This window comes from Anolis carolinensis, chromosome 2 (genome assembly GCF_035594765.1).
Source record: "Anolis carolinensis isolate JA03-04 chromosome 2, rAnoCar3.1.pri, whole genome shotgun sequence".
NCBI lineage: Eukaryota > Metazoa > Chordata > Lepidosauria > Squamata > Dactyloidae > Anolis > Anolis carolinensis.
Window position 1 is genome coordinate 96,399,379 of NC_085842.1, and position 26,148 is coordinate 96,425,526.

The 26,148-nt window shown below is 40.0% G+C and overlaps 1 protein-coding gene across 1 annotated transcript in view; it reads left to right on the top strand.

Annotated features, from left to right (window-relative positions):
- Positions 1 to 1,694: 1,694 nt before the first annotated feature.
- The window catches only part of nmur2 (neuromedin U receptor 2), a 28,847-nt gene continuing 4,393 nt past the window's right edge, over positions 1,695 to 26,148 (top strand). Inside the window, exons 1-3 of the mRNA XM_016995733.2 lie at positions 1,695 to 2,917; positions 19,575 to 19,659; positions 22,917 to 23,042. Coding sequence (XP_016851222.1) covers positions 2,198 to 2,917; positions 19,575 to 19,659; positions 22,917 to 23,042 — 931 coding nt within the window. The 5' untranslated portion in view covers positions 1,695 to 2,197. The remainder of the gene's footprint in view (positions 2,918 to 19,574; positions 19,660 to 22,916; positions 23,043 to 26,148) is intronic.

The following is a 26,148-nucleotide window of genomic DNA, read 5'->3' on the forward strand; positions in this document are numbered from 1 at the left end:
CTAGCAAAGTCTCCAGCTGGACTCCAGAAACTGATCATGTTACAAGAAGAGGATTTTCCTCAGAGAAGGGATGGGAAACTGTCAGGTTTTAGGAGGCCACATGGGTTGTGCAATTTGGCTGGACCATGATCCATTTTCAGTATACGAATTTTGGGGGGTACCCAGATCCATTTTTGGGAGCTTCCTGAAATCAGTTAATAAAAAAGCAATTTTTGGCTCAGCAACCAAAAGATCCGGGAAGATCCAACCCATTGACGGCAATGGGGAACTTACGAGGCTCCCCTTTCCATCATTTTGAGGGCATGGACTTAAGAACCCCCCCCCCCTTCCTGGGTTCCTTTCCTTTCTGTCTTTCAAGGAGACTTGAATTTGAGGCAAGGGCTTAAAAAACCTCTCTTCCTGGGATCTTTTCCCTTCTGACTTTCAAGGACATTTGGGTTTAAGACAAGGGCTTAAGAAACCCCCATTCTTGGTATGCTTTCCTTTCCGTATTTCAAGGAGATCTGGATTTAAGACAAGGGCTTAAGATACCCTTGTTCCTAGAATCCTTTCCCTTCTGTCTTTCAAGGAGAAAGTGATCCCAAAATTGACTTCTGGATCAACCTGTATAAACATTAGGGTTGGGAAGTATCCCATTTTTATAACAGATTATTTGAAGGGAGAAATCTTGTCCTTTGCAAGCTAGCAGTGTTGTACTTCTGGCTCATAATGAAACATGCTCTTCTTAATTCAGCAATTGATTAATAACCCAGGGCGTAGAACAGAAAACCCTGTGGCATTTCACTCAAGATCTCTATCCTAGTTGATGAAGAACTATGGTAGATCTTTAGTTCAGCTAACCATCTGACAAAGTCTCCAGCTGGCCTCTAAAAACTGATTATGTTACAAGAAGAGGACTTTCCTCGGGGCAGGGATGGGAAACTGTTAGGTTTTGATTGGACATAGCAGATCAAACACATTGCTGTCTCCAATCCCATTTCTCCTTTGGTACCTGAGTATCACTGATAGGAACATTTTTACCCCTTTTGTTGGTGTTTTGTGCTTTCAAGTCATTTCTGATGTATGGTGATCCTAAGTTCATATAGTTTTCTTAGTGAGTTTTGTACAGAACGAGTCCACTACTGGGCTGAAAGTATTTGACTTACCCAAAGTCAGCAAACAGGTTTCCATGGCTGAGTAGGGATTTGAACCCTGATATCTAAAGCTGCACTCAAATCCTCAAAGATCAGCATCATGTTGGCTTCCTGTCATCCTTTATGGTATTGCAAATGATGAAATGTATAATTCATTAAATCATCCAGACACAGCATCCCAGAGCAATTCTTGGCATTTGGGGAAATTGGTATTCTAATGTGAGGTTTTTCACTTCTGTTTTGAGTTTGCTTTATTAAAAAAAACAAACCCTATTTTTACAGGATGATTGCTTCTTCAGTTCTGTGGTGTTGTAATGAATTTCCATTTCCATGCATGCACTGGAAATATAAAAATTAGAAATATAACATACGTATGACTGTTGTAAGAGACACATATTAGAAAATCCTATTCCACTGCTATTTTTGTTTGTTGTACAATACAAAACATTCAAACCCATAGGGGCAGCTTGGAAACAGAACACAAGGCATGCATGCATGCACTCACAGGCTTCAAGCAAGAAAAAAAATCATAGTAGCACAACTTTTGATTCAGTTTTTACACTTAGCCTGCATCACTTCCATCCCTGTTTTTCCAGCCTCTAATAAGGATTAGAATTTTGTAGACATCTTAGATTAAATGTTTCAGGACGAAGCCTCCATTCTTCCCACCTGTACCAACTGCTCAGTATATATATATCTCTTGAGAACACTGATGTTAGTAGCCAAGACCAGCTCAATCATCATATAATTCGATTCATGTAGCTAGCCAATGAGTATATGTGAAAGGAGGAGCTTGCTGTTGAAAGGACTCTTTAGGGGGGAACGGTTATAATAGCAAAGACAGACATACACATGAACAGACACACACCACCTACACACACGCACTTCTCTCAGTGCTTTTAAGCTTTCGAGTCTGAAAGGACATTCTCTGGCTTTTGTTCCCCCTGCCTCTTTTCCTTCCTTCTCTCCCTGTCTCTCCCTCTCCCTGCTTGGAATAGAGAGCAATCTGAAACAAGCACATCACAGACAACCTAAGTGAAATTGGACCTAAACAAGTACCTACAATGGATTGGATGAACATCTCTCTGTGTCTTCACCAAAGGGAAGAAGAAATAAAGCCGATGAGGAGATACTTCAATAGCACCGAGGAGTACCTTGCCTTTTTATATGGACCCAAACGGAGTCCCCTCTTCCTGCCTATGTCTTGGGTCTATGCTATGATTTTCATAGTTGGAGTGTCGGGCAACCTTTTAGTGTGCCTTGTGATTCTTAAGCACCGAAACATGAAGACTCCCACTAACTATTATCTCTTCAGTCTTGCTATTTCAGACTTGTTGCTCTTGCTCTTGGGGATGCCTTTGGAAATCTATGAAATGTGGAGCAACTACCCTTTTTTGTTTGGACCAGTTGGGTGCTATTTTAAGACAGCGCTCTTTGAGACAGTATGCTTTGCCTCCATCCTGAATGTCACGACAGTGAGTGTGGAGAGATACATTGCCATCCTTCACCCCTTCCAAGCCAAGCTGAAGAGCACAAGGCGACGTGCTTTGAGGATCATCATTGCCCTGTGGCTCCTGTCCATCCTCTTCTCTCTCCCCAACACCGGCACCCACGGCATTGTGCAACAGTTTTTTCCAAACCACACAGAGGTCCCAGCCTCTGAGACATGTGCTGTGGTGAAGCCTATGTGGATCTACAACTGCATCATCCAGCTCACCTCTTTTCTCTTTTATGTCCTGCCGATGAGTGTCATCAGTGTGCTGTACTGCCTGATGGGGCTGAAAGTGAGTCCTGACTCAAATATGTGTAGCTTTCTTTCATAATCCATTGCATCTTATATAATGTCAATCAGCGTTAGGAAAAAAAGGTTTTCATTTTTTAAATGGAGTTCCCAGAATCCCCCAGCCAACAGTGGTCATGCTGTCTGAGGAATTCTGGAGTAGTAGTTCCAAAAAGTCTTAAAAGTTGAATACAACCCCATATAGATAGATAGATATAGATATAGATATAGATATAGATATATATCTGCAATAAACTGTTATTGGGATGACATTTTTATACAGTGTATAATGGAGAGGATTTCAATTTTTGATATGTGAAATTAATGTTTCATCCCCCCCACTCATGCTCCATAATTTTTATTTAATCTACTATGTGCATTTTTAGCCTCTACATCCCTCCAAGTCAAAATATGAATTAGACCCACTGGAAAATTATTGGAAATGATGGAAATAAATAAACTTGTTCAATCTGTTTATGGTATGACTCAATTACATTTTTAGTTTGTACTCTAACAGAGTTCTTATAAACTTGTATGTTGTCACCTATTCTTTCTACACTTTTACAGTACCCACACACAGAGTCTTTTTTTTAATAAACATTTAAAATGAAATATTAAATAAGTTCAGTGTGCTCCATTTTTTTCTCTTGTAGGGCAGTGAACTTGTAAATTTCTAGGTGTTGACTAGATGGTATTCTTCAACATTGACTAAGCTGACAATAATTGGAATCTAACACATTCCCTATTCCTATTGTTACATAAATATACCTAAAACATTATGAATTATTCCTGTGTGTAGGATTCTGGAAGTCACAAACATATGTTTCACTGAAAGCGGAGTTAATTTGGTCACAAATGTATTTCAAACACGCCCAAAGAAGTAGAAACAAACAAATAAGGTCTTCATTTGTCTGCTTTTTAAGTATGTGGAAAGAAGAACATCTAAACCTAATATATACAATGTATATTTATTTCCATCATTTCTATCCTGCCCTTCTCACCCAAAGGGACTCAGGGCGGCTCACAATCCGGCAGAATTCTATGCCAATTTACAATACAAAGGATTAAAACATGGGCAATTAAAACAGTTAAACAGATTAGCAATATACAATGAATAAATTTAAAACAATACAGAGCAAATTACTTATATCACTGCATGATAATTTAAAGGAATGCCTATACTCAAGGAAACAAACATGGAGTTTACATAACCCATTGCCCTCCTTGTTTACAGTTTGATCATTGCCATAAAAGTATTCCAGCTCTTTTCATATAAGTAAAAAGTATCAATTAAAAGGTGCTGTTGTTGTTTTTGTTTTTTTAAAGGAGCTCTTAAATCAAAACTCACCATCAGGCTGTAAAACATTTGTTTTTCAGGTGTAGTTGGATGCTTTCCTGATGGTGACTTGCTTAAAATGAAATCCCTACTGAATCCCTAGTGAGAGGCTATGAGTACATCTGCACTGTTTGACACCACTTTAATTGTCATGGCACAATGCCATGAAATGATGGAAGTTGTAATTTGGTGAGGCACCATCACTCTTTAGCAAAGAAGGCTAAAGACCTGGTAAAATTAGGGCTCCTGTGATTCCATAGCACTGAGCCATGTCAATTAAAGTAGTGCATTAATTCTACAATCTAGATGCACCTTATGTCATTCAGGCCCTCATATAATCCATATTATCAAAGTAGATAATCTGGATTATATAAACCTACACTGCCATATAATCCAGTTAAAATAAAATAATCTGGATTTTATATGGCAATGTAGAAGGAGCCTCAGCTTGTGCTGCAAAGATCCTTTCAACACATTTCCAATTTTTTACCTTTGGCACACTTTTTCCTTTTGATAAGTATGAAAGCTCTTTTGCTCCCATGCTTGCTCCCCCCCTCTTCCTTTCTATACATAAAGGGCAAATTCAACTTTCTACATTAAAAATGGGGAAATAATCATGTAATTAAACCAGGGAAATATGTTCTACTCCAAAGAGTGTTTAACTATACTTCACCCCAACCACTGGTCATAATATGTGAAGCTGATAAGAGGTGCAGTTGCACAAATCTGTGTAGTAAAAAGGGGGTGGTGACAAAGGTTTACCTTGATTTCTGCATCTCCTTTAACTTAAACATTACCTTCCAGGTACTCTAGATAATATGACCATACTGAGTCAATAAAATGCAAATTTGAGTAGGAATAAATAATTCTGTTTATGAATGGAATTTCTTTATTTTCTTTCCTTTATGCGTGCATCTACTTTAACATTCATTCTCCATAAGATATCACCCTCGTCTGTTCAAATTTGTATATGTGGCATGAAGCAGAATCAGGATTCTAAAAGAGACTACAAGGTTTCAGTTGTTGAAAATGTTAATGAAGGGGATCCCATTGGGTGCTGAAGAAGGACCACATTGAGGATATTGGAACTGGCAACCCTCCTTTGCTCTCAAAACTTAATATCAATTAGTGCCTCTTACATAAGCATGGTGGTGAATTCATTCTAGATTGTACTTTGAAATTCAAATGAGCTGTCCATGATTCTGAACCTATTTGTGGATTGAGGTTGAGCACCTTGGACAGCTTCTCCATGAAGGAAAGACTAATAAACTGAAACTTGGAGTAGACTCATCATGCCACTTGCATGGGAGTCAACAGCAACCACTGCTAACCACCTCACACACTTTAAAAACTGACTTCAGAGGGCTAGGGAATACTTTGGAACAGGACACACATACACACAAACCTATACACACATAGACACAGGAAGGAAATAGTAATACAAATTAAACTAGACAATATTATTGTAAAACCAATTTTGTGTGCATGTGTGCGTGTGTGTGTACTTCAAGCCAGCTATCAATTTATGGTAACCCCCTGAATTTTATATTACTTTCTTAGACAAGGTATACCCAGAAGTGTTTTCACCCATTCTTTCCTCTAAAATAAGGCTAGAGAACCTAGTACTCCCTGGCAGTCTCCCCCCCCCCCCAAAAAAAAAATTACCAGAACAAAATATTTTTTAATATAATGAAATATAATGTAAAGCAATCTGTGTGCTTATTAAAACTTGGGGTGCATCTACACTATGGAATTAATACAGTTTTATTCCACTTTAACTGCCATGGAACAATGGTATAGGATTCTGGGAATTGTAGTTTTTCAAAATCTTAGCCTTTTCTGCCAAAGGAGAATTTCCCATGGGATTCTCACAAAACTACTAATCCCAGGATTTCATAACATAGAACAATAGCAGTTAAAGTGTCATCAAACTACATTAACTCTCTAGTGTAGATGCAACCTTAGTAATTCTCTGCCATTTTGAGACTAGCTGTAAGGAGTTAAAAATATTTGATACTGTGGATTGTAGGCAAACAGTGACAGTCTCTGAAACAGCTCAATAAATCTCCACAGAAGGAAGAAGGTATGAATTACATGTTCACAGCATTCACTGATCAGCCACTCAAGTGAAGTAAAAAGAAATTAGTCACTTCCCTGACTATTCATCCTTGCAAACAACATCTTGTATAATACAGTTTTTAACTTCAGCGCCCTGGTCTGAAATATTAGGATGGCCATGTGTCCTACTTTACAAAGGACAGTATTTTAATTGAAGGTTAAGACTGGATTAAAAATAAAGGGCCAGGAAAAAGATGAGGGAGTACCTACTGGAATGGGACCCAAGTTGCTTTTCAAAAATTATACAATTATTATATGGTGAAATATATTGTATGTCTATTAAATTTATAAATTATTTACCAATTTGGGTATGTGCCTGCCAATTGGCACATGTGAATTTCATACAAATTTATATATTCTTTTGTTGATTTTTTTAAAAAAGGATACATTTCTTAAATGGATGATTTATGAGGGTCAGAAAGTAAACACATCACACATTAAACCTTTTGGGGCTCTTATCCTACAAAGCCACCCATATTGTTTGATGACCACATCAAGAGTTATTTGTTTTGTATTCTTGACTAGAATATGCAATTTGCATCTGTGAAAAATCTAGGCTGTGCATTCAAGCCCCTCTCCAGGTTTGAACTATCATGTGCTAAGGATGGGTAGTTGGGTACTAGCTATCTCCTGAAATGAAGACAGAAAACAGTACAATTTTTTTAAGGTATGTTTGGACAGCCAGAAGATACCTAGCTGTACTCCTCCAACCAATCAGTCATTTGCAAAATGAAGCTGCTGGATAGAGGACAGTAGGAGGAATAAAGAATATTGCACTTGCCTTGTGTTCTGGTGAACAAGAAGGAAAGTGAGAAGGAATTTCAAGCCAAGGTGCTTCCAGTAGCAAGAATCCTCTGGGTTACAACAATATACATATTTTGGATATATTGTGGAAAAATGTATTCTATTGCAACATCTGCACTGTAGAATTAATGCAATTTGATACCACATTAACTGCCACGTCCCTATGAAATGGAATCCTGTAGTTTGTAGTTTGGTGATGCAGAAAAGACTTAAGACCTTATAAAGCTATAATTCCATGATTCCATGCAGTGGTGTCAAACTGCATTAATTCTACAGTATAGATGCACCCTCATGGTACCATGGCATGCAACCATCATCTTTCCATATGCTAAATTATGTGCATAGAAATGATCTGACTATTATAATATAATGAGAAATACATCACCAAAATTGGAAAGGCTACAAGCAGATGACTTTTCTGCTAGCCTATTCCGATGGCTGGGATTTGAATCCGAATCTCAACCAGAGGAATCCAGTTTTATCAATGGAGTTGACAAATTTTTGCTCACTCTTTAGTAATTGATTCAGTGGATCTAACCTGATTGGAGCTATTGGATTTAGGTCCTGATGCCAATCATTAGATGGTCAATGTAGAGTTCACTAATCACTCCTTTGAGATTATTTCTCTTTTTTGAAAGTGAACTTGGATTACGTGGCCCTTTGAAGAGAGAGCTGTGCTCTATAAGAAATGACAAATGAACAGCCTCTTTGTGTCATCTTTAGGTGTTTTGCCCAAAATTGATTTCAACAGTATACAGATTATAAAGGAATGGAAACATTTTATCAAGTACAGTAAGAACTTCACATCCACAGTTCCTGGCTGGACTGTGGTTACATGAAACTGGGGAAATGACCAGATGTCATTAAATTACCTGACTTTCAGTCTCAAGTTACAATAGACACAGGAGTCTTGGATAGATAAGATGTACTCTTAGGAATTTGCGAGCTCCTCTAGCACAACTCTGTTGTAATGTCTGGAGGAAACATACCATAGAATACCCGGAAGGGGAAGTTAGCAAATTCCTAAAAAGACCATTTCCCCTGGGCCTGGGCAAGTGTAGATATAGGTTCTGGACTTAAGGATTTTTTTTTTTACTGTCCAGCTTTTCTCATCTTCCCACTATCCTCTGTGTATTTGTTAATGGCAGTACTCACCTCTTCTCTTTTGTATAAAGCACTCTGAGCAGCACACCTTCAGTTGACAGCCATAAAAGAATGTATACACATGTCTACAAATCATAACCCCTTTAGGAAGTACAAAACATATCTGCATTTCCAGTAGTGCATTGTTGTTTTTAAATTGATATTTTCCCCCTGCTTTATTTGAACCATTCATTTTTACCTTTGCGCCTTCTTCAATGCTGTGGATAATAGCTGTATCAGGTAGCCCAGAAATAATTGCAACATGATCACGATAGAGGTTGTGTGTGTTCTGTCAGAGCGCACGGTTTGGATAAACACACATGCAGCAGAAGATCAACGAAGAATCACTGGCACCAATAAATAGTCTGAAGCCTGTTTGGCTTTCTACAAAAGATTTACTGACAAACGAAAAACTCTCAAGACGACATATACATACAGAGTGCAAATAGGCAGAGAGCAGAGGGCAGAGGGAGGAACAGATAACACAGCAAGCTATTTATAATCACCTCTGCTGTCTGATGCAATACACAGTTAACTCTTTACACACTCGCATAGTGGACAGCAGACAGTGCATGATGCAATCTACAGCTCACATTGCAACACTATAATTCAATTACATTTAAACAACTCTATATACAATCATTCCCACTTCAACATGTTCATGATTGCTAAATGATCCAGACATCAGCAACTTCTCTAACAATTGCTGGATCTCCCCTAAAACCCTTATAACTACAATGCAAGGTTGATCATTTTGATCTAGAAGATAGACAGAAGAGCTAATTATATGGTCATCTACCTGAGTGAGATATGACTGAACAGAGGCCAGAATCATCCATTGCTCTTTGACTTGCAGCTATTTGCAAAAGAATAATTATATGCCTTGGAAACCACTTTCTATAAATAGATTCAATGCAGCTGTCTTCATTCCTTACGCAATCTGAAGGGGAAGATGGCTATTATGTATTCACATACATATTGATACAGTCACTTTATAAGAAAGTGAAGTAAGATTTTAGTGTTGCTCATTGTGTGGGTCCCATTCTGACATCAGAAGACTTAACAAGAGATGGCTTGAATGGAGCTCCATGAATGACAGGGATCAGTGACAATGACACAAAGTATGAGGCAACATCACAGCATGGATGTTCTTGGTCAGATATACACAGAAGTACCCTGTCAAGTGTAGACATGATTTAAGCACCTCTAGCTCAAAAGGACCTACTTTGCAAAATAATAACAAAATAATAATAAAATAATAAAAATAATTTTATTATGAAAATAATAATAAAAATCATTTCAGTTGAAAAACATCTCATATTCCACTGTAATCACTGTAATGTAAATAGTTTGTAGATGGTCATCCATCAGTAATAATCTATTGTCTTAAAGTCTTTTATCAGTCTCCAATTAGAACAGACATAACAAATTGATGCAATCAACCATTCAACAAGTGACTCAATGGGTCCAACCTAGCTGAGTCAAATCTCTTTTTGATTTAATTGAAGCCTATTTGATTTTTAGCTATTGAGGAATTTTTAATTTAGCTTCTCAATTACTTGTATGGAAGTATACTTCAGTGTTACTAACAACTATGATAGAGAACTGAGGCCTATTTGAGAGTCCTTTGAAAGAATTTTGAAAGAATTCAAAAGCTGAGACTTCTTGGAATATATTTTGGAAATCCTGAAGTATTCCTGGAAGCTCATCAAAGGCTCCTAAGTATAAGATTACTAAAAGTGGACAAGATTCCCGCTGCTAGTAATCTTACAGTAAATAAGCATGTGGATTAAGAAAAAGCAAAGACATAGGAAGATCAATTAGATTAGAAGAATGGGAATATATATGGAACCACAAAATAACGTTGACATACTCGTGATTTGAAGGAAAACTGGTATAAGATGATGCACAGATAGTACATTACCCCACAAAAATTAAGTAGATATTACAAGAATATGCAAAATAGTTGCTGGAAATGCAACAATCATGAGGGCACCTTCTACTATATGTGGTGGACGTGTGACAAAAAAAAATTGGAAAATTATTCATGAAGCATCTCAGACAATTTTAAAGGCATAACTGCAAATGAAACCTGGATATTTCCTATTAGAAATTCTGGATGAAAAACCCGAAACAAACCAAGAAACACTTTTTAATTATCTGGCTACGGCGGCCAAGATAACATATGCATGGTACTGGAAATATAAAGAAATACCAACAAAGCAGGAATGGCTAATCAAAATAATGGATATTATGAATATGGATGAACTAACGTACTTATTAAGAAAGCACCAAGGAAGACCAAAAAAAAAAAAGACAGACTGGCAATACTTTAAAGACTATTTGACACATGAGAATATAAATATACTTTTATAACAGGAATAACTAAATCCAAAGGACTGCTAAGAGACACTAAGAGTTGAGGAAGCGACTACAGTAGAGTCTCACTTATCCAACGTTCTGGATTATCCAACACATTTTTGTAGTCAATGTTTTCAAAGCATTGTGATATTTTGGTGCTAAATTCGTAAATACAGTAATTACTACATAGCATTACTGTGTATTGAACTACTTTTTCTGTCAAATTTGTTGTATAACATGATGTTTTGGTAAAACATCATGTTAATTTGTAAAATCATAATGTAATTTGATGTTTAATAGGCTTTTCCTTAATCCCTCATTATCCAACATATTCTCTTATCCAACGTTCTGCCGGCCCGTTTATGTTGGATAAGTGAGACTCTACTGTACCTTGGAAATGGGGAAGAAATAAACTCAGAAGATATACACATACACTGGCAAAGAAGACTGGAAGGACAAATATCCTCCCCCCCCCCCAATTTCCCTATCTACTACCAACTTTCTTCTTTTCTTTTTTTTCTTTGTTCTTTTATGTTTTCCTTTCTCCCTTTTCATCCTGATTCCCTTTGTTACTTCCTTTCACCCCTTTACTTTTTTAAAATTATGTAAAGAAATTCTTAATAATTTTTGTTTTTTAAAAAAGAAAACATAAGGACATATTTAAATGAGATGGACAAGGTTGTTTAAAGCAATTAAAATAGATCCACAAAACACAAATGTTAAAACAAGATGATGCAATAAAAAGTTAAAGCCAGATTAAAACATACACCATTAAAACATATACAGAGACACACACAAACACAACAATTATTGCAATATCCATAATCGGCGATCCCTCATGTTCAAGTATGATTGTCTTCCAAGTGTAGTGTCTTGGCGGTGGGTCCGCAGGAGACTGTAGGAATCTATTCTTGATCCACATGTTCTTCCATAGTGAGGGCATTTATTTCCAGGTGGAAGACGGTCCCGGTAGGGGTTGACTTGATACGCCTTCCTCTTCACATGTTTCTTCCCTTCACCCTCCATTTGTGCCTCTTTAAATTCCACAGCACTGTTGGTCACAGTTTACCTCCAGTTAGAATGCTCAAGGGCCAGAGCTTCCCAGTTGTCAGTGTCTATGCCACAGTTTTTAAGGTTGGCTTTAAGCCCATCTTTAAATCTCTTTTCGTGCCCACCAACATTCTGTTTTCCATTCTTGAGTTGGAAGTAGAGTAACTGCTTTGGGAGACGGTGATCAGGCATTCGGGCAACGTGGCCAGTCCAGCAGAGTTGATGGCGTAGGAGCATCGCTTCAATGCTGGTGGTCTTTGCTTCTTCCAGCACGCTGACATTTATCTGCCTGACTTCCCAAGAGATTTGCAAGATTTTTCAGAGGCAATGCTGATGGAATCGTTGTAGGAGTTGAGTGTGACGTCTGTAGACAGTCCACATTTTGCAGGCGTATAACAGGGTTGGGAGGACAATGGCTTTATAAACAAGCATCTTGGTCTCCCTACAAATGTCCTAATCCTCAAACACTCTCTGCTTCATTCAGAAAAATCCTGGACTCGCTGGACGGTGTTGTATTTCAGTATCAACGTTGACTTTTGTGGAAAGGTGGGTGCCAAGATAGTGGAAATGGTCAACATTTTCTAACATTGCGCTATTAAGCTATATTTCTGGCATTACAGAGGGATCGGCTGGTCCCTGCTGAAAGAGCACTTTGGTTTTCTCGATGTTCAGTGAGAGGGCGAGCTTTTTGTATGCTTCTGCAAAAGTGTTTAGAGTGGCTTGTAGGTCTTCTTCTGGGTGAACACAGATTACATTATTATCAGCATATTGGAGTTCTATAACAGATGTTTCTGTGACCTTGATTTTGGCTTTCAGTCTGCTGAGGTTAAATAGTATGCCATCTGTCCAATATATGATTTCCACACTGGTGGGAAGCTTCCCATCAACAAGGTGATGAAAATGGAGAATAAGATTGGGGCAGTAACACATCCCTGTTTGACACCTGATTTGGGAGCCACTATTATCCAAGATTGTTGCCGTCATGTCATCATGGAAGAGCCGCAAGATGTTAACAAATTTGTCAGGACATCCGATTTCTTGGAGGATGGTCCAGAGATCACTGCAATTCACTGTGTTGAATGCCTTTGCAAATTCAATGAATGGCATGTACAAAGATTGATTTTATTCCATGCATTTTTCTTGGAGCTGTCGTGCAGTGAATATCATGTTCACCGTTCCTCTGGAGGGGCATAAGCTGTTCTGGATGTCTTCTGAAATAGATAGAAGAAGGGATAATAATAATAATAATAATAATAATAATAATAATAATAATAATACTTTATTTATACCCCAGCACCATCTCTGCGCGGGGACTCGGGGCGGCTCACATTGTTACAGAAGTGACAATGTTTGCAAGGATTCTTGTGAAGATTTTCCCAGCAGAAGTTAGAAGGGAGATAGCTCAATAGTTTCCACAGTCTGTTCTTTCCCCTTTTTTGAAAAGGGCGATGATGGTGTCATCTTTCAAGTCTGCTGGGATTTTCTCAGTTGCCAGAGGCGGTCCAACTGCCAGGCAATCTAGACATTTGCCTGTGGCATCATCGTCCTGGGGGTGCCATCGAGGCCCCTGGGAGGGTGGTGCCACCCCCCGCCTCCTTCACCTTTGGGACGGGCCTTCCCGCCATTGCCTGGCCCTTCCTGCCATGGCCTGGTCCTTCCCACCATGGCCTGGGCCTTGCTGCTGCAGCCTGGGCCTTGCTGCCATGTGGCCTCGCCGCATGCCCCCACCGCCACGTGGTCCCGCCCTCCGCACCACGGGAGGGGGGGCACAAAAATTACCTTTGCCTACTACATTAAAATACCTAAGGATGGCTCTGTCGGTTGCCCACACTTTTTCAATGAACTGGTGGAGCTGTGTCAGATCAGGTCCACCCTCTTTAAAGATTTGAGCTGAGATCCCATCAGGTGAACTGGCATTGTTATTTTTTAGTTGGCTGATGGCTTTTCTGACTTCCTCCAAACTAGGCAGTGCTGCAAGCTCATCCCTAGTTTGTCGTTGTGGGATTTGTGAGAGAACCTCTTCAGCTATGTTGGAGCTGCGGTTAAGGAGGTTGTAGTAGTGCTCTTTTCAACGTTGTGCAATTAATGTTTTGTCCTTCAGAAGTTTGGTTCCATCTGATGAGCATAGAAGATATATGCCGTGATTTCTTGGTCAATAGATGACCTTTGTGGCATTAAAGAATGCCCAAGCATCCTGGACATCTGCAAAGTGTTGGAGTTCTTAAACCTTTTTTTCCACCAGATGTTCTTGAGTTCTCTGGTCCTTCTTTGGACCTCAGCTTTTGCACTAACGTAGATCTTTTTCTTAGCAGCACAGTTGGTATCTCTCTGCCATATTTTGAAGGCTTTCCTTTTTTATCAATTAGCTGTTGGATCTCGTTATCATTTTCATCAAACCAGTCTTGATGCTTCTTAGTTTGGTATCCAATGGTTTCCTCACAGGCTGTGATGTTGGAGGTCTTCGGTTTATTCCAATATTCCTCAACATTTTCAGGGTGTTCTATGGGAAGATAATCCTTGAGTATTGTTTGGAGAAGGGCCCATTTGGAGGGCTCTTGAAGGGCTTTGGTGTTAATCTTACACCTTATTTTTCTTCCTTGGAGTCTGCATTTCGGGGTGGTATTGATGTCCATTGTGGATCGGATTAATGGATGGTCTGTCCAGCAGTCATCAAAACCTGTCATGGCTCTTGTGAAGAGCACATCATGGCAGTCTCTGGCATGTATAATTACATAGTCTAAGAGGTGCCAATGCTTTGACTGGGGGTGCTTCCATGATGTCTTAAGCTTGTTTTTTTTTTGGTGGAAGAGTGTATTATGGTTCCTGGCTGCAGGCCAAAATCTTGTCCAACTCTCATATTAAAATCCCCCAGGAGGATGATTTTTTCCTCCTTAGGTATCTCTGATAGGACGGTATCCAGCTGATAGTACATTTTTTTCTTTTGTGTCTTCATCAGCATCTAGTGTTGATGCATCGGCACTTATGATGGTTGCCTGTTGGTTTTAGGCAATGTTAATTTGGAGGGTTGAGAGCTGTTTGTCAATGACGATGGGTACTTCAGACAGATGCTTTAGCAGGTCATTTCTGATACCAAAGCTAGCTCCATGTATTTCTTTTTCTTGTTAAGGCAATCTCTTCCAGAATAAGGTGTGACCTCCTTTTTCTTCCTTCAGCTGTCCCTCTCCTGCTCTCCAGGTCTCCTAAAGTGATGCTATGTCAATGTTAAAAAAAATCCCAGCTCTCTTGCAAAAATAACAGTCCTGCATTCAGGGCATTCACTGTCTGTGTTGTCCAACAGTGTCCATACATTCCATGTCCCATAGTTCATTTTTATTTTTGGCCACAAGGTGGTGACCCCTCTGGACATGACAATCTAGTCAGGGATAAGATACTATGTTTATAGCATGTTTTCTAGTCCCCTCCCCATATGGGATGAACAGAGTGGATCCTAAAAAAGGGCTGCTCAGTCATGGATACAGCTGCCAGATTACTCAACTGCATCAGGCCTTGAGGTAGAATGACTGAATCCATATCCACCAACCATGTGCCAGTCTGTAGCTAGGAGCTTCTAGATTTTATAATCCTGCCCTGTCACTACTTGCTGATCACCATGGGACTTTTGTTGGTTTTGTTTAATTTTTTTAAAGATACCTGTATGTGATTTTTTAAATATGTAGACTAGAGATCAGTGCAAACCTGATTGACACACAGTCTTCACAGAATGAGGTGCACATCCAGTGGCATGGTTAACACAATGACAATGACATCTGTTGCAGCCTTCTTTCGCCTTCACAGCCATTGCAACATGTACCATGTTGTTATCTGCCTGCTCCTCTGTTAAGGTCTTCAGATTGTTCTTGGTCTGGATCCTCCCTCACAGCCCCTCCTGAGAATACATGACTCCAACAGTTACATCTGCAGGTTCATTGGAACACGTAGGCCACTTCACCATGACAAGGTGACAATCCACTGAGGGGGCAATATCCAATACATTTAGTGTGTTGGGCTTTTTATTGTCACTCATCAAATATCTGTTGTCTTTACTTTTCTGCAAAAAGAAAGTAGGGAAGATGTCAATTTCTGGAAGCATGGTGGCATGAAGACAACTTCTGAACTTGCTGCTTAGGGGCTTTTTACAAGGTAATTAGTCAGCTGAGTACAAGGACTTTATTCTTGACTCAATTTTTCTCTGGTCTAAGAAAGAATCAAAGGGGCTTCTCACAGATTTATCTGGTTTCTTCATTTCTGCATTTATGATCTCCGACTCCCAATTTGAAGAGTAAACCGAGAAACTGAAGAAGATTGGAGAGGCATCCAAGGCTGTTACCTTATTAACTGCACCTGCCACCTTTTTGTTTCTTTTTAAAGTAAGCTTTCTTTTACAGTCCTTGAAGTAGCTAACTTGAAAAGTTCAAAGACCCTCAATAAAGTGAACAGAGATTTAACTCACCTGACAAGAAGAAAGGAATATTTAAGAAGAGAAGAAATTTAACAACAGTCTTAAAGCAAAACACAGGCAGGAGAGGGGGAGAGAGAATCTGACAGGACTTTTACTGTATTACTCTCCCCCCACCCTCCCCTGACCAGTCCTGAACCTCAGACAGAAAGAATTAACTTTGGGGGCCACAGTAGTGAATTATTGCTTTACTCCCAGATAAGATATCTGCACAAATAGAAAAAATTAGAGAAAGCATAAATATAATATCATACTGAATGGACAGACTATCATGTCATCTAACATTATTATATCATTTAACACTATCTAACATCATCAAATATCTGGAGCTTACAAATATAAGCAGAGAGAGAAGACAGAATGAAGAAGTGGTACCCTGAAGGATGAGCAACATCGGAGAAAAAGAAAGGAAAGTCAAAGCATCATGACTGAGAGGATTTGGATTCTCGCTTTTGGTTGATGACAAGAAGAAGCTACAGATTATATAGATTAGTGCTGCAAAATTAAACAGGAAATATTACACTCCTGAATAGAGTAAAAAGGGCATATCAAAGATGACAACACACTCAAAGCAGCCATTTTTAAAATGCTGCCCTATTTTACATTTTTCTCCATATAACAAGATACAGACTTCACCTTGCAAAAAGCCAATGATGCCTTACCATCTTTGCAAAATTCAATAAAGATGCTTTACCACCTACAGAGAGATTAATTACCATAAACAGAAATAAGTAATTGCTTTTGTATTATTGCATTTCTTTCATCAGAAAATCCAGTTAGTATTAGGTATAATTTGGATCTATTCCTTGGTTCCTTTGATTTTATAACAGATTTAAATTTAAAATAATGGTAGACATATTTCAGGAAACATTAGGTATGATTAAAATTGTAATCCTGGTTTTATCTGGAGCTTCTCTAGGTGTTGTTAACTCTGTATGATGTTCTATCATTCTTCAAAGCTAATTTTAATGCTGCTCTCAAATCTTATTTATGGGTGGGACTGACCAAGCTGTTCATTATTCACAAACACTGGCCACAGCTGAGAAACTAAAATAATAAACAAAACAAACAAACTGGATTAGTCCAATTTATGAGATTTACTGGAAATGAACCCCAACTTCACTTTGCTTCACTATTTCTGAAAGAAGTGTGATCAAAACAAGTCAGTAGGAAGCAGGGCCAGCCGGAGAGATTTTTTAATGGGAAGCGGGGGTGCTGAAAAGCGCCCCCGCCACCGGCCCCGCCTCCCGCGCCCTGGCCCCGCCTCCCACGCTGCGTGGGAGGCGGGGCCAGGGCGATTAGTGAGGGGGGCGGGGGCCACAGTTGGCCCCGCCCCCCGTCCAGCGTGCCCTGGCCCCGCCTCCCACGCAGCGTGGGAGGCGGGGCCAGGGCACGCTGGGCGGGGGGGCGGGGCCAGAGTTGGCCCCGCCTCCCACGCTACTCCCGCTCGCCCGTCTGGCCTTTCCTAGCAGGCCAGAAAGCAGCGGAGGTCCCTCCAGGCTGCGATTGCGGCCTGGAGGGACCTCCGCTGCTTTCTGGCCTGCTAGGAAAGGCCAGACGGGCGAGCGGGAGTAGCGTGAAAGCGGGGCCAGCTCTGGCGCCGCCCCCCCGCCCAGCGTGCCCTGGCCCCACCTCCCACGCTGCGTGGGAGGCGGGGCCAAGGCACGCTGGGCGGGGGGGAGCGGCGTCAGAGCTGGCTCCGCCTCCGCTACTCCCGCTCGCCCGTCTGGCCTTTCCTCGCAGGCCAGAAAGCAGCGGAGGTCCCTCCAGGCCGCGATTGCGGCCTGGAGGGACCTCCGCTGCTTTCTGGCCTGCTAGGAAAGGCCAGACGGGCGAGCGGGAGTAGCGGACGCGGAGCCAGCTCTGGCGCCACCCCCCCCCGCCCAGCGTGCCCTGGCCCCGCCTCCCACGCAGCGTGGGAGGCGGGGCCAGGGCACGCTGGGCGGGGGGGGAGCGGCGTCAGAGCTGGCTCCGCCTCCGCTACTCCCGCTCGCCCGTCTGGCCTTTCCTAGCAGGCCAGACTGCAGCGGAGGTCCCTGTAGGCCGCGATTGCGGCCTGCAGGGACCTCCGCTGCATTCTGGCCAGCTAGAAAAGGCCAGACGGGCCAGGGCGCACTGGGCGGGAGGCGGGGCACCGTCAGGGCGGTGCCCCGCCTCCCGCCCAGCCTGACGGCGCCCCCCCGGGCCTGCGCCCGAGGCGGCGGCGTCAGGTGCCTCCATAGTGGGGCCGGCCCTGGTAGGAAGGCAGGGTCATTATACAAATTTACTTGGCTATTTTAGAATACATTTTTGTAGTTTCCCTATCTTTTTCTAGTTTAACTCTCTCTCTCTCGGCAACCTTTTCAATCATTAGGAAATTGATTAAATGGAGATACTCTTGGACTCCACAGCAGGATTTGGAATTCTTACCCACACAGAAACAAACAAAATGATGCCTAGAAGACCTATCACAGCCATTTACATTTGCTTTTTACATAACTTTTTCAAATTAGAAAATAATACAAACCTTTCTATTGGGTATGTAATATATTCAACCAATAAAGTTCATTAAACATATCATGTGTTCAATGAGATGAAATGAAGACGTGGGATAACATTTTTAATTTTCCTTTCTCTTAGCTGAAAACAGTTGAGATGAATCAAAACTGCTCTATTTTCATCTGAAAGCAATGGGACTTATTGTGTCTCATTTTGTTAGGACCAAAACTTCTACACGTTTTTGTGATCTTTTGTTTACATAAAGATTTTGAAATTTTGTTATATCCCACAAGCCTACCTGTACATTTCTTTTGGTTGATGTTCATGTGTACAAAACGTGTGAGGGATTTTGAGATATCTTCAAATACATATTATTTATTTACAGCATCTAATACTGTTCTCTTTCCTTCACATTTCATGGTTTTAGTTTGTTTTGCATGATTTAAAAAAGCCCTTTGCAGAACTCTTGTAATTCTAAATAGTTATTTCCAATCACACATCTCCAAATTTCCCTTTAAGTCATCTACCCCCTTGTTTATTATCCCTGCCAATGTTTTGGGCATCTTCCAGTTCTGAGGATTGACAAAATAGACTTGTTTTTCTCTGATTGTTCTCATTTCAGCATTTGTTTGCTCTAAGTTTGGTGCTTTTCAACATCTCATTTTTTGAGTTAAAAGCATTCTTTTTATTAACAAGTCTTCCCACCAAAAAGACACCTACTGAGTGATATATTGTAACAGCAGCTTCTTGGACTGGGAATTGTCATGCATGGTCAATTCATCATTATCAATGTTTTCTCCATAGTGATTGGTCAGAATAGTAGCAAAGCATAACGGCTTGAATCCTTCTGTGAATTAAAGATGTCATCTGATAAATTCCAATATTAGTTTTCATAACTTTTCTTCCCATTATTAGCTGAGAGGAGACCGTTCTTTGGAAGCAGATGAAATGGGGATGAACATTAAAAGACCATCGAGGAAGTCTGTTACTAAAATGCTATGTAAGTATCAGAATAGTGTTTGATCATTCTGAATTAATGTAAAAAAAGGGGCAAAGTAAAAAGCTAGCTTTTGGGAGACAGCTGTATGTCACCCAAATAGAGATCCAAGACCAATTTTTCATTGGCATTCAGAAAAATAGGAAAGAAAAAAATAGATATATGTTCTCTCTGGACATCTAATGTTGTTCTGATCTGGCAGAAGAATATGTGCTCTGGAGAGGTCATTAGTTATGATTTCACTAGCCACAAACTGATCTCAGCATCTTGGCTGATCTTGGCACTTTGTGGGTAGGAGAGCTTGCTTGCAATCTTGGGAACACTTATTTAGGATGAAGCCCCATTGAATACTGAGGGTCTTTCTTCCTTAAAAAGCATGCATAAGATTGCACTGTTTATTTCTCTCATTCTACATCATCAAATGTTGATGATGTCCAACAAAGTAATTAAAGTACAGTGATAAAACTGGAATTTCCAATTAACATTAAATCTCCCATCAGATATCTATTCACACAACATGAATTATATCAGTTTGCACATGCTCAAACTAAAGGTCTGGTGAATTTCCAAGGGGAAAGTATTCAAGACATACTGAGCATCTTTAATACAGTCTGCACAACATATCCATGAGTTCCACTTCCACAGATTAAACCGCTCATGGATTGAAAATATTCAGGAAAAAATCCCAAAAAGCAAACTTTAATTTTTCTGCATGCCAAGCACTACATTGATGCATACGCATATCTTGCTGGAGCCTCCTGCCATTTCACAGATCCTCAGGCTCTCTCTGTCATTGTTTGAGATCACCATTTTAAATATGGGCCATTGTTTTACTACATCATTGTGTGCAATTGGACATGAGCGTATATGGATTTTGGAACCTAGAGATCCTAGAACCAAACCTCTAGGGTTCACTGTTTAAAAAGAAGAGGATCAAGATACAAGTAGCTAGTTTCTTGTTGGTGGGGTGTGCATTGTTTTAATTGTTGTTAGCCATAGCAAATGGCATTTGAAGGTGGCATTTGCAGATCAGTAGTTTTGTAGTACAGTAGAGTCTTGCTTATCCAACATTTGCTTATCCAACATTCTGGATTATCCAACGCAGTCTGCCTCCCACTCGGATCCACAACTGTTTCTCTAGGCAGCAAGGACTGAACTTTTTATGGATTTAACTTCCAACAATATTGTTATTGCAAGTTCATTTTATGCAATTCTATCTTTATTTGTGAATTTGTTAATAGCCAATGTTTTTGTAGTCAATGTTTTCAATACATTACGATGTTTTAGTGCTAAATTCGTAAATACAGTAATTACTACATAACGTTACTGTATATTGAACTGTTTTTTTCTGTCAATTTGTTGTAAAACATGGTGTTTTTGGTGCTTAATTTTGTAAAATCATAATGTAATTTGACATTTAATAGGCTTTTTCTTAATCCCTCCTTATTAATCAACATTTTTGCTTATCCAATGTTCTGCTGGCCCATTTATGTTGAATAAGTGAGACTCTGCTGTACTTAGGAGAAAAGGAGCAGCTAGACATTGGTACTGGAGCCCTTCTTTACTCTAGGGTACTCAAGATCAGTTTTAAAACAATTTAGTATTATGTTTTTGTAAGCTCCCTTGGGTTCCATCTGGGGAGAAAGGGTGTATAAAGAGATAAACAAAATAAAAATACAATGCCTCCATTCAGGCATTTTCACCTGAATACTGTTAGATAATGTGACCAGATTGTTAATTTCAAAGCCGACAATTAGTTTGTATTTTCAGGAAACTTTATAGATTCATCTTGAGAATCATAATGAGATAACTGTCAGGAGTCAGCATTCCATACAGTATTGATTATTAAATAATTGATCTGTTAACATTTTAGCAATTTTCTCTGAAATAATATGTTCAGTACTGCATCACATTTGTAACTACAGCAACACAGGCTGGCTCTAAACTGTAGAATTAATGCAGTTTGTCAATACTTTAACTGCCATGGCTCAATATTATGGAAACCTGGGTTTTGTGGTTTGGTGAAATACCAATACTGTTTGGCAGAGAAAGAGAAAGATATTGTAAAACTACAATTCTCATCATTACATAAGATTGAGTAGTGTCAAATTGCATTAATTCTATGTCTTGTTGAAGGCTTTCATGGCCAGAATCACAGGGTTGTTGTGTGTTTCCCAGAAACACACAACAATCCTGCATTAATTCTATTGTGTAGATGTACCTATAAGGAGACGGAACATGAGCCTGAAAATCTGGGCAGGCATCCTGTTCATCAGTGAATAGCATATAAACTAAGCTTATACATTCAAAAATGTTTGATGTTCATATTTATTATTGTGACACTATTGCTACAATCATACATATCCTGCCTCAGATCTAACTTAAATAGACAGCAGTCACACCAAGGCTGACAATAGGCCTTGATGGTGATTGAGGGCCCTCCCAGACAGATCCTATATTCCACGATCTGATCCCAGGTTTTCTGTTTATCCCAGATTATCTGGCAGTGTGTACTCAAATAATCCAGTTTAAAGCAGAAAACCTTGTATCAGGTTCTGGAATATAGGGCCTGTCTGGAAGTGCCCTCAGTTGCTGTAATGTGACATTTCAGCTCCTTCCCACCAGCACAGCCATCATGAGCAAGTGTACACATCCTTATCACATTGGAGACTGTCAGAGGGGATTAGATAAACATCCTTTATTTCATGGACGTCCAACTTCCTGCTTGATCCTTCTTCCTACTTTTATTTATTCGTTCATACATTTTAAAGCCTATATCCTACCATAATTCCAAAGGCAGTTCAAAGAGTTTCCAAAGGGAACTGAAAAATGCATCTTGAGCTGTCCTTGTACGTAGGTGCTGAAGAAATTGTTTTAGAGACTGAGGTAATTTACCTGAAAAAAACAACATAATAATGAAAAGAAAAAATTGTTCACATTAACAACAAACTAACATCAGCACAGAACAAAATCTTTAACTGTATTTTATCATTTGTGGGCAGAAAACAGTGGAAGACCATAAATGTTATAAAACAGGATGACATGATATTTCTGTTTGATGAGCTGGGAAGCCATCTGGGGTGTTCAGTGTTCATTTCTTTTACTGAATTGCCTGGTTCAATACAGCAGAGTAACAACCTATATGTGTTAAGCTCTCTTCTCTTCCCTCTCTCTCTCTCTCTCTCTCTCTGTCTCTCTCTCTCTTTCTCTTTCTCTTTCTCTTTCTGTCACCTTCCTCTGCTCTCTCTTGTTTCTGACAGTTGTCCTGGTAATTGTTTTTGGAATATGCTGGGCCCCATTTCATACAGACCGACTTTTCTACAGTTTTGTCGTACACTGGACAGAACCTCTTGCCAACATTTTCAACTTAATCCATGTGGTTTCAGGTAAATTTTCTTCTGCTTAGAATGAGATGTGGAATCAGTTGAAGATAAGCTACCTGAAGCCAAGCAGTAATAGTACCCAGCACCCTTACCCACCAGATAATATCCAACACTGTTGAAAAAGAAGGAAAATATCTTAATTACCTCTCCACTTCTCTGGTAATAAGATTACTGCAACATCAGCAATAAAATACCATATATACTCAAGTATAAGCTGACCCAAATATAAGCCGAGACATCTAATTTTACCACAAAAAACTGGGAAAACTTATTGACTTGAGTATAAGCCGAGGGTGGGAAATGCAGCAGCTACTGGTAACTTTCAAAAATAAAAATGGTCTCTGCCTCTTTCATTCCTTCCTTCCTGAGTGCTTGCTTTGCTTCCTCTTTATCAGTCCTGGGCCCAGTTCTGTACAACACCTTTATTTTTCTTTACTTAGATGAAGAGTTAGAAGTCATGATCATCAAGTTTGCAGATGTCACGAAATTGGGAGGGATAGCTAATACTCCAGAAGACAGGAGCAGAATTCAAAATGATCTTAACAGATTAGAGAGATGGGCCAAAAGCAACAAAAGGAAGTTCAATAGGGACAAATGCAAAATACTCCACTTAGGCAGAAAAATGAAGTGCATTATTAGAGGCTGGGTTGCCACTTGTGGGGGCTTTTATTGTGGTGTTTTTGCATGAAAGCAGGAGGGGGTTGGACTACATGGCCTTTGGGGGGGTCTCTTTCATCATCATCATCATCATCATCATCATCATCATCATCATCATCATCATCATCATCATCGGCTGGGCTGCCACTTTTGGGAGTTTTTATTGTGCATTTCCTGCATGGGAGCAGGAGTTGGACTGCATGGCCTTTGGCGGTCTCTTCCTACATTATTACTATTACTATCATCATCATCATCATCATCATCATCATCATCATCATCATCATCATCATCATCATCATTATAGGCTGGGCTGCCACTTTTGGGAGTTCTTATTGTGCATTTCCTGCATGGGAGCAGGAGAGGGTTGGACTGCATGGCCTTTGGGGGTCTCTTCCTACATCATCATCATCATCATCATCATCATCAGCTGGGTTGCCACATTTGAGAGCTTTTTTGTGCTTTTCCTGCATGGGAGCAGGAGCAGGAGGCAGGCAAGGAAGGCAAGCAGCAGAGCGGCCATGGAGGGGAAGGGAAGGGGGGAGGAGAAGGGAGCAAACTCAGCTTCTCTGGAACATGGCTCCACTCCCCTCCCTCCACAGAGGGGAAGGAAAGGCTGAGAGAGGAGGAGAAGGGCAGCGCGTGACTGTTGGGCCGAGAGGAAAGAGGAGGCCTTCCTCTCCTCCTCTCTCGAGGTGAGGATCCTGGTCTTTAAGCCCCACACTTTCCTGCCAGGACCCTCATCCGAGTATAAGCCGAGGGGCACTTTTTCAACCTTAAAAAAGGGCTGAAAAACTCTGTCTATACTCAAGTATATACGGTAACTATTTTTGTCCTTTCATTAGGGTGCTCTATCTAATGGGAGAGTCTATCAAAGGCAAAACTTGCAGTAATAAAAATAAGACTGAATAAATATCCATTTGACCCTTCCTAGGCAGAATATTATGAAAATATATTTTAGTGGCTTCCTTGCCACTTGATACATAATATTTTAAAAATAGTTATCATTTTAATGACAACTGTTACATAAAAAATATGTTACAAACAAAATGTCTTGTTTATGAATAGTCTTGAATCCTGGGAGTATCAAATGATATTATCCCCACCACCACCACCACCCTTTAAATGTTAGCAAGAAGACCACTTTAAAGAGAATGTGAGGGTCCTGAATTTTGTATAGTTGTACAGAACTAGAATTCCAGCAGGTCTTTTTCATGTCTGGAACAACTTGAGAAACTGCAAGTTACTTCTGGTGTGAGAGAATTGGCCATTTGCAAGGATGTTGCCCTGGGGACGTGCAGATGTTTTGATGTTTTACCATCCTTGGGAGGCTTCTCTCATGTCCCCGCGTGGGAAGCTAGAGCTGACAGATGAGAGCTCACCCCTCTACCCAGATTTGAACTGCCAACCTTTTAGTCAGCAGTCCTGCCAGCACAAGGGTTTAACCTATTGTGCCATTGGGGGCTCCAATTTCAGCAGGGGAATGTCCTCTTTTTAAATGTGACCATAATAGCATCAATTTGCTGCCTTGAGTATTGAGAACGTTTTACAACAATATTCATATCATCTACATACTAACACAAGGAAGTTTTAGGGAATAGTTCAGTTGGGTTATACTGATGTCTTCCAACAGGCAAATGATAACATTTGCCATTTTTATATGAAGATCTATAGTACACTTTACAAGTTATTTCTAATATACAAAGTGCTTCCACTTTCTCAACAAAAAAAAAATGCAAGCCTTGGCAACCTGAAGCAGCCCAGATACTAAAGGATGACAAGCAAATTTTGTACTTCCTTACTGAGTCTTTTCATTATGCATTCCTGCATGGCAAGGAAGTCTCTCCAACTCCACGATTCTATGAAGGAATGTGTTAGGTGAGATGTTGCTCTGAGCAAAGAGGTCCTTTCACTGTTTTGGTCTGATTATATGATCTGAATGAGTTACGTAAGTAATTGAAATTAACAGATCCTTCTGCCTGTTTTCTGGAGTGTCACCAAATAAGGTAAAAAAGCAATGATGCCAGGGAGAGATATACACACAGAAAGCAGACACTCATCTATGCTGAGGTTTTGCATCATTCCCAGCCAGATGAGAGCCTTTCCTGTTCACAGCAAGTTAATTTTCTGGACTACAAATCAGAGAGTCCCTTCAGCCAAAATGATCATGCTGATTGAAATCGTATGCCTCACTCCACATACAAATAACATCTTTGAGCTCTACCTGCTCCCGTATATGTGATCAATGCAATGTGCTCCTGTATTGCAGTCAGTGGGGAAAGCATTTATTTTGGTAATTAATATTGCATTTTTCTCTCCTGGATTACTTTGATGAGAATTGATTATACAAAATATAAACTTGTACAAAACCTTGGGAAACTGAACATTGGCATAAAGCGTTGTAATGCTGGTTGCTTTGGTTCCTGGTAATTAAGAAAGGTTAACCTCCAAATGT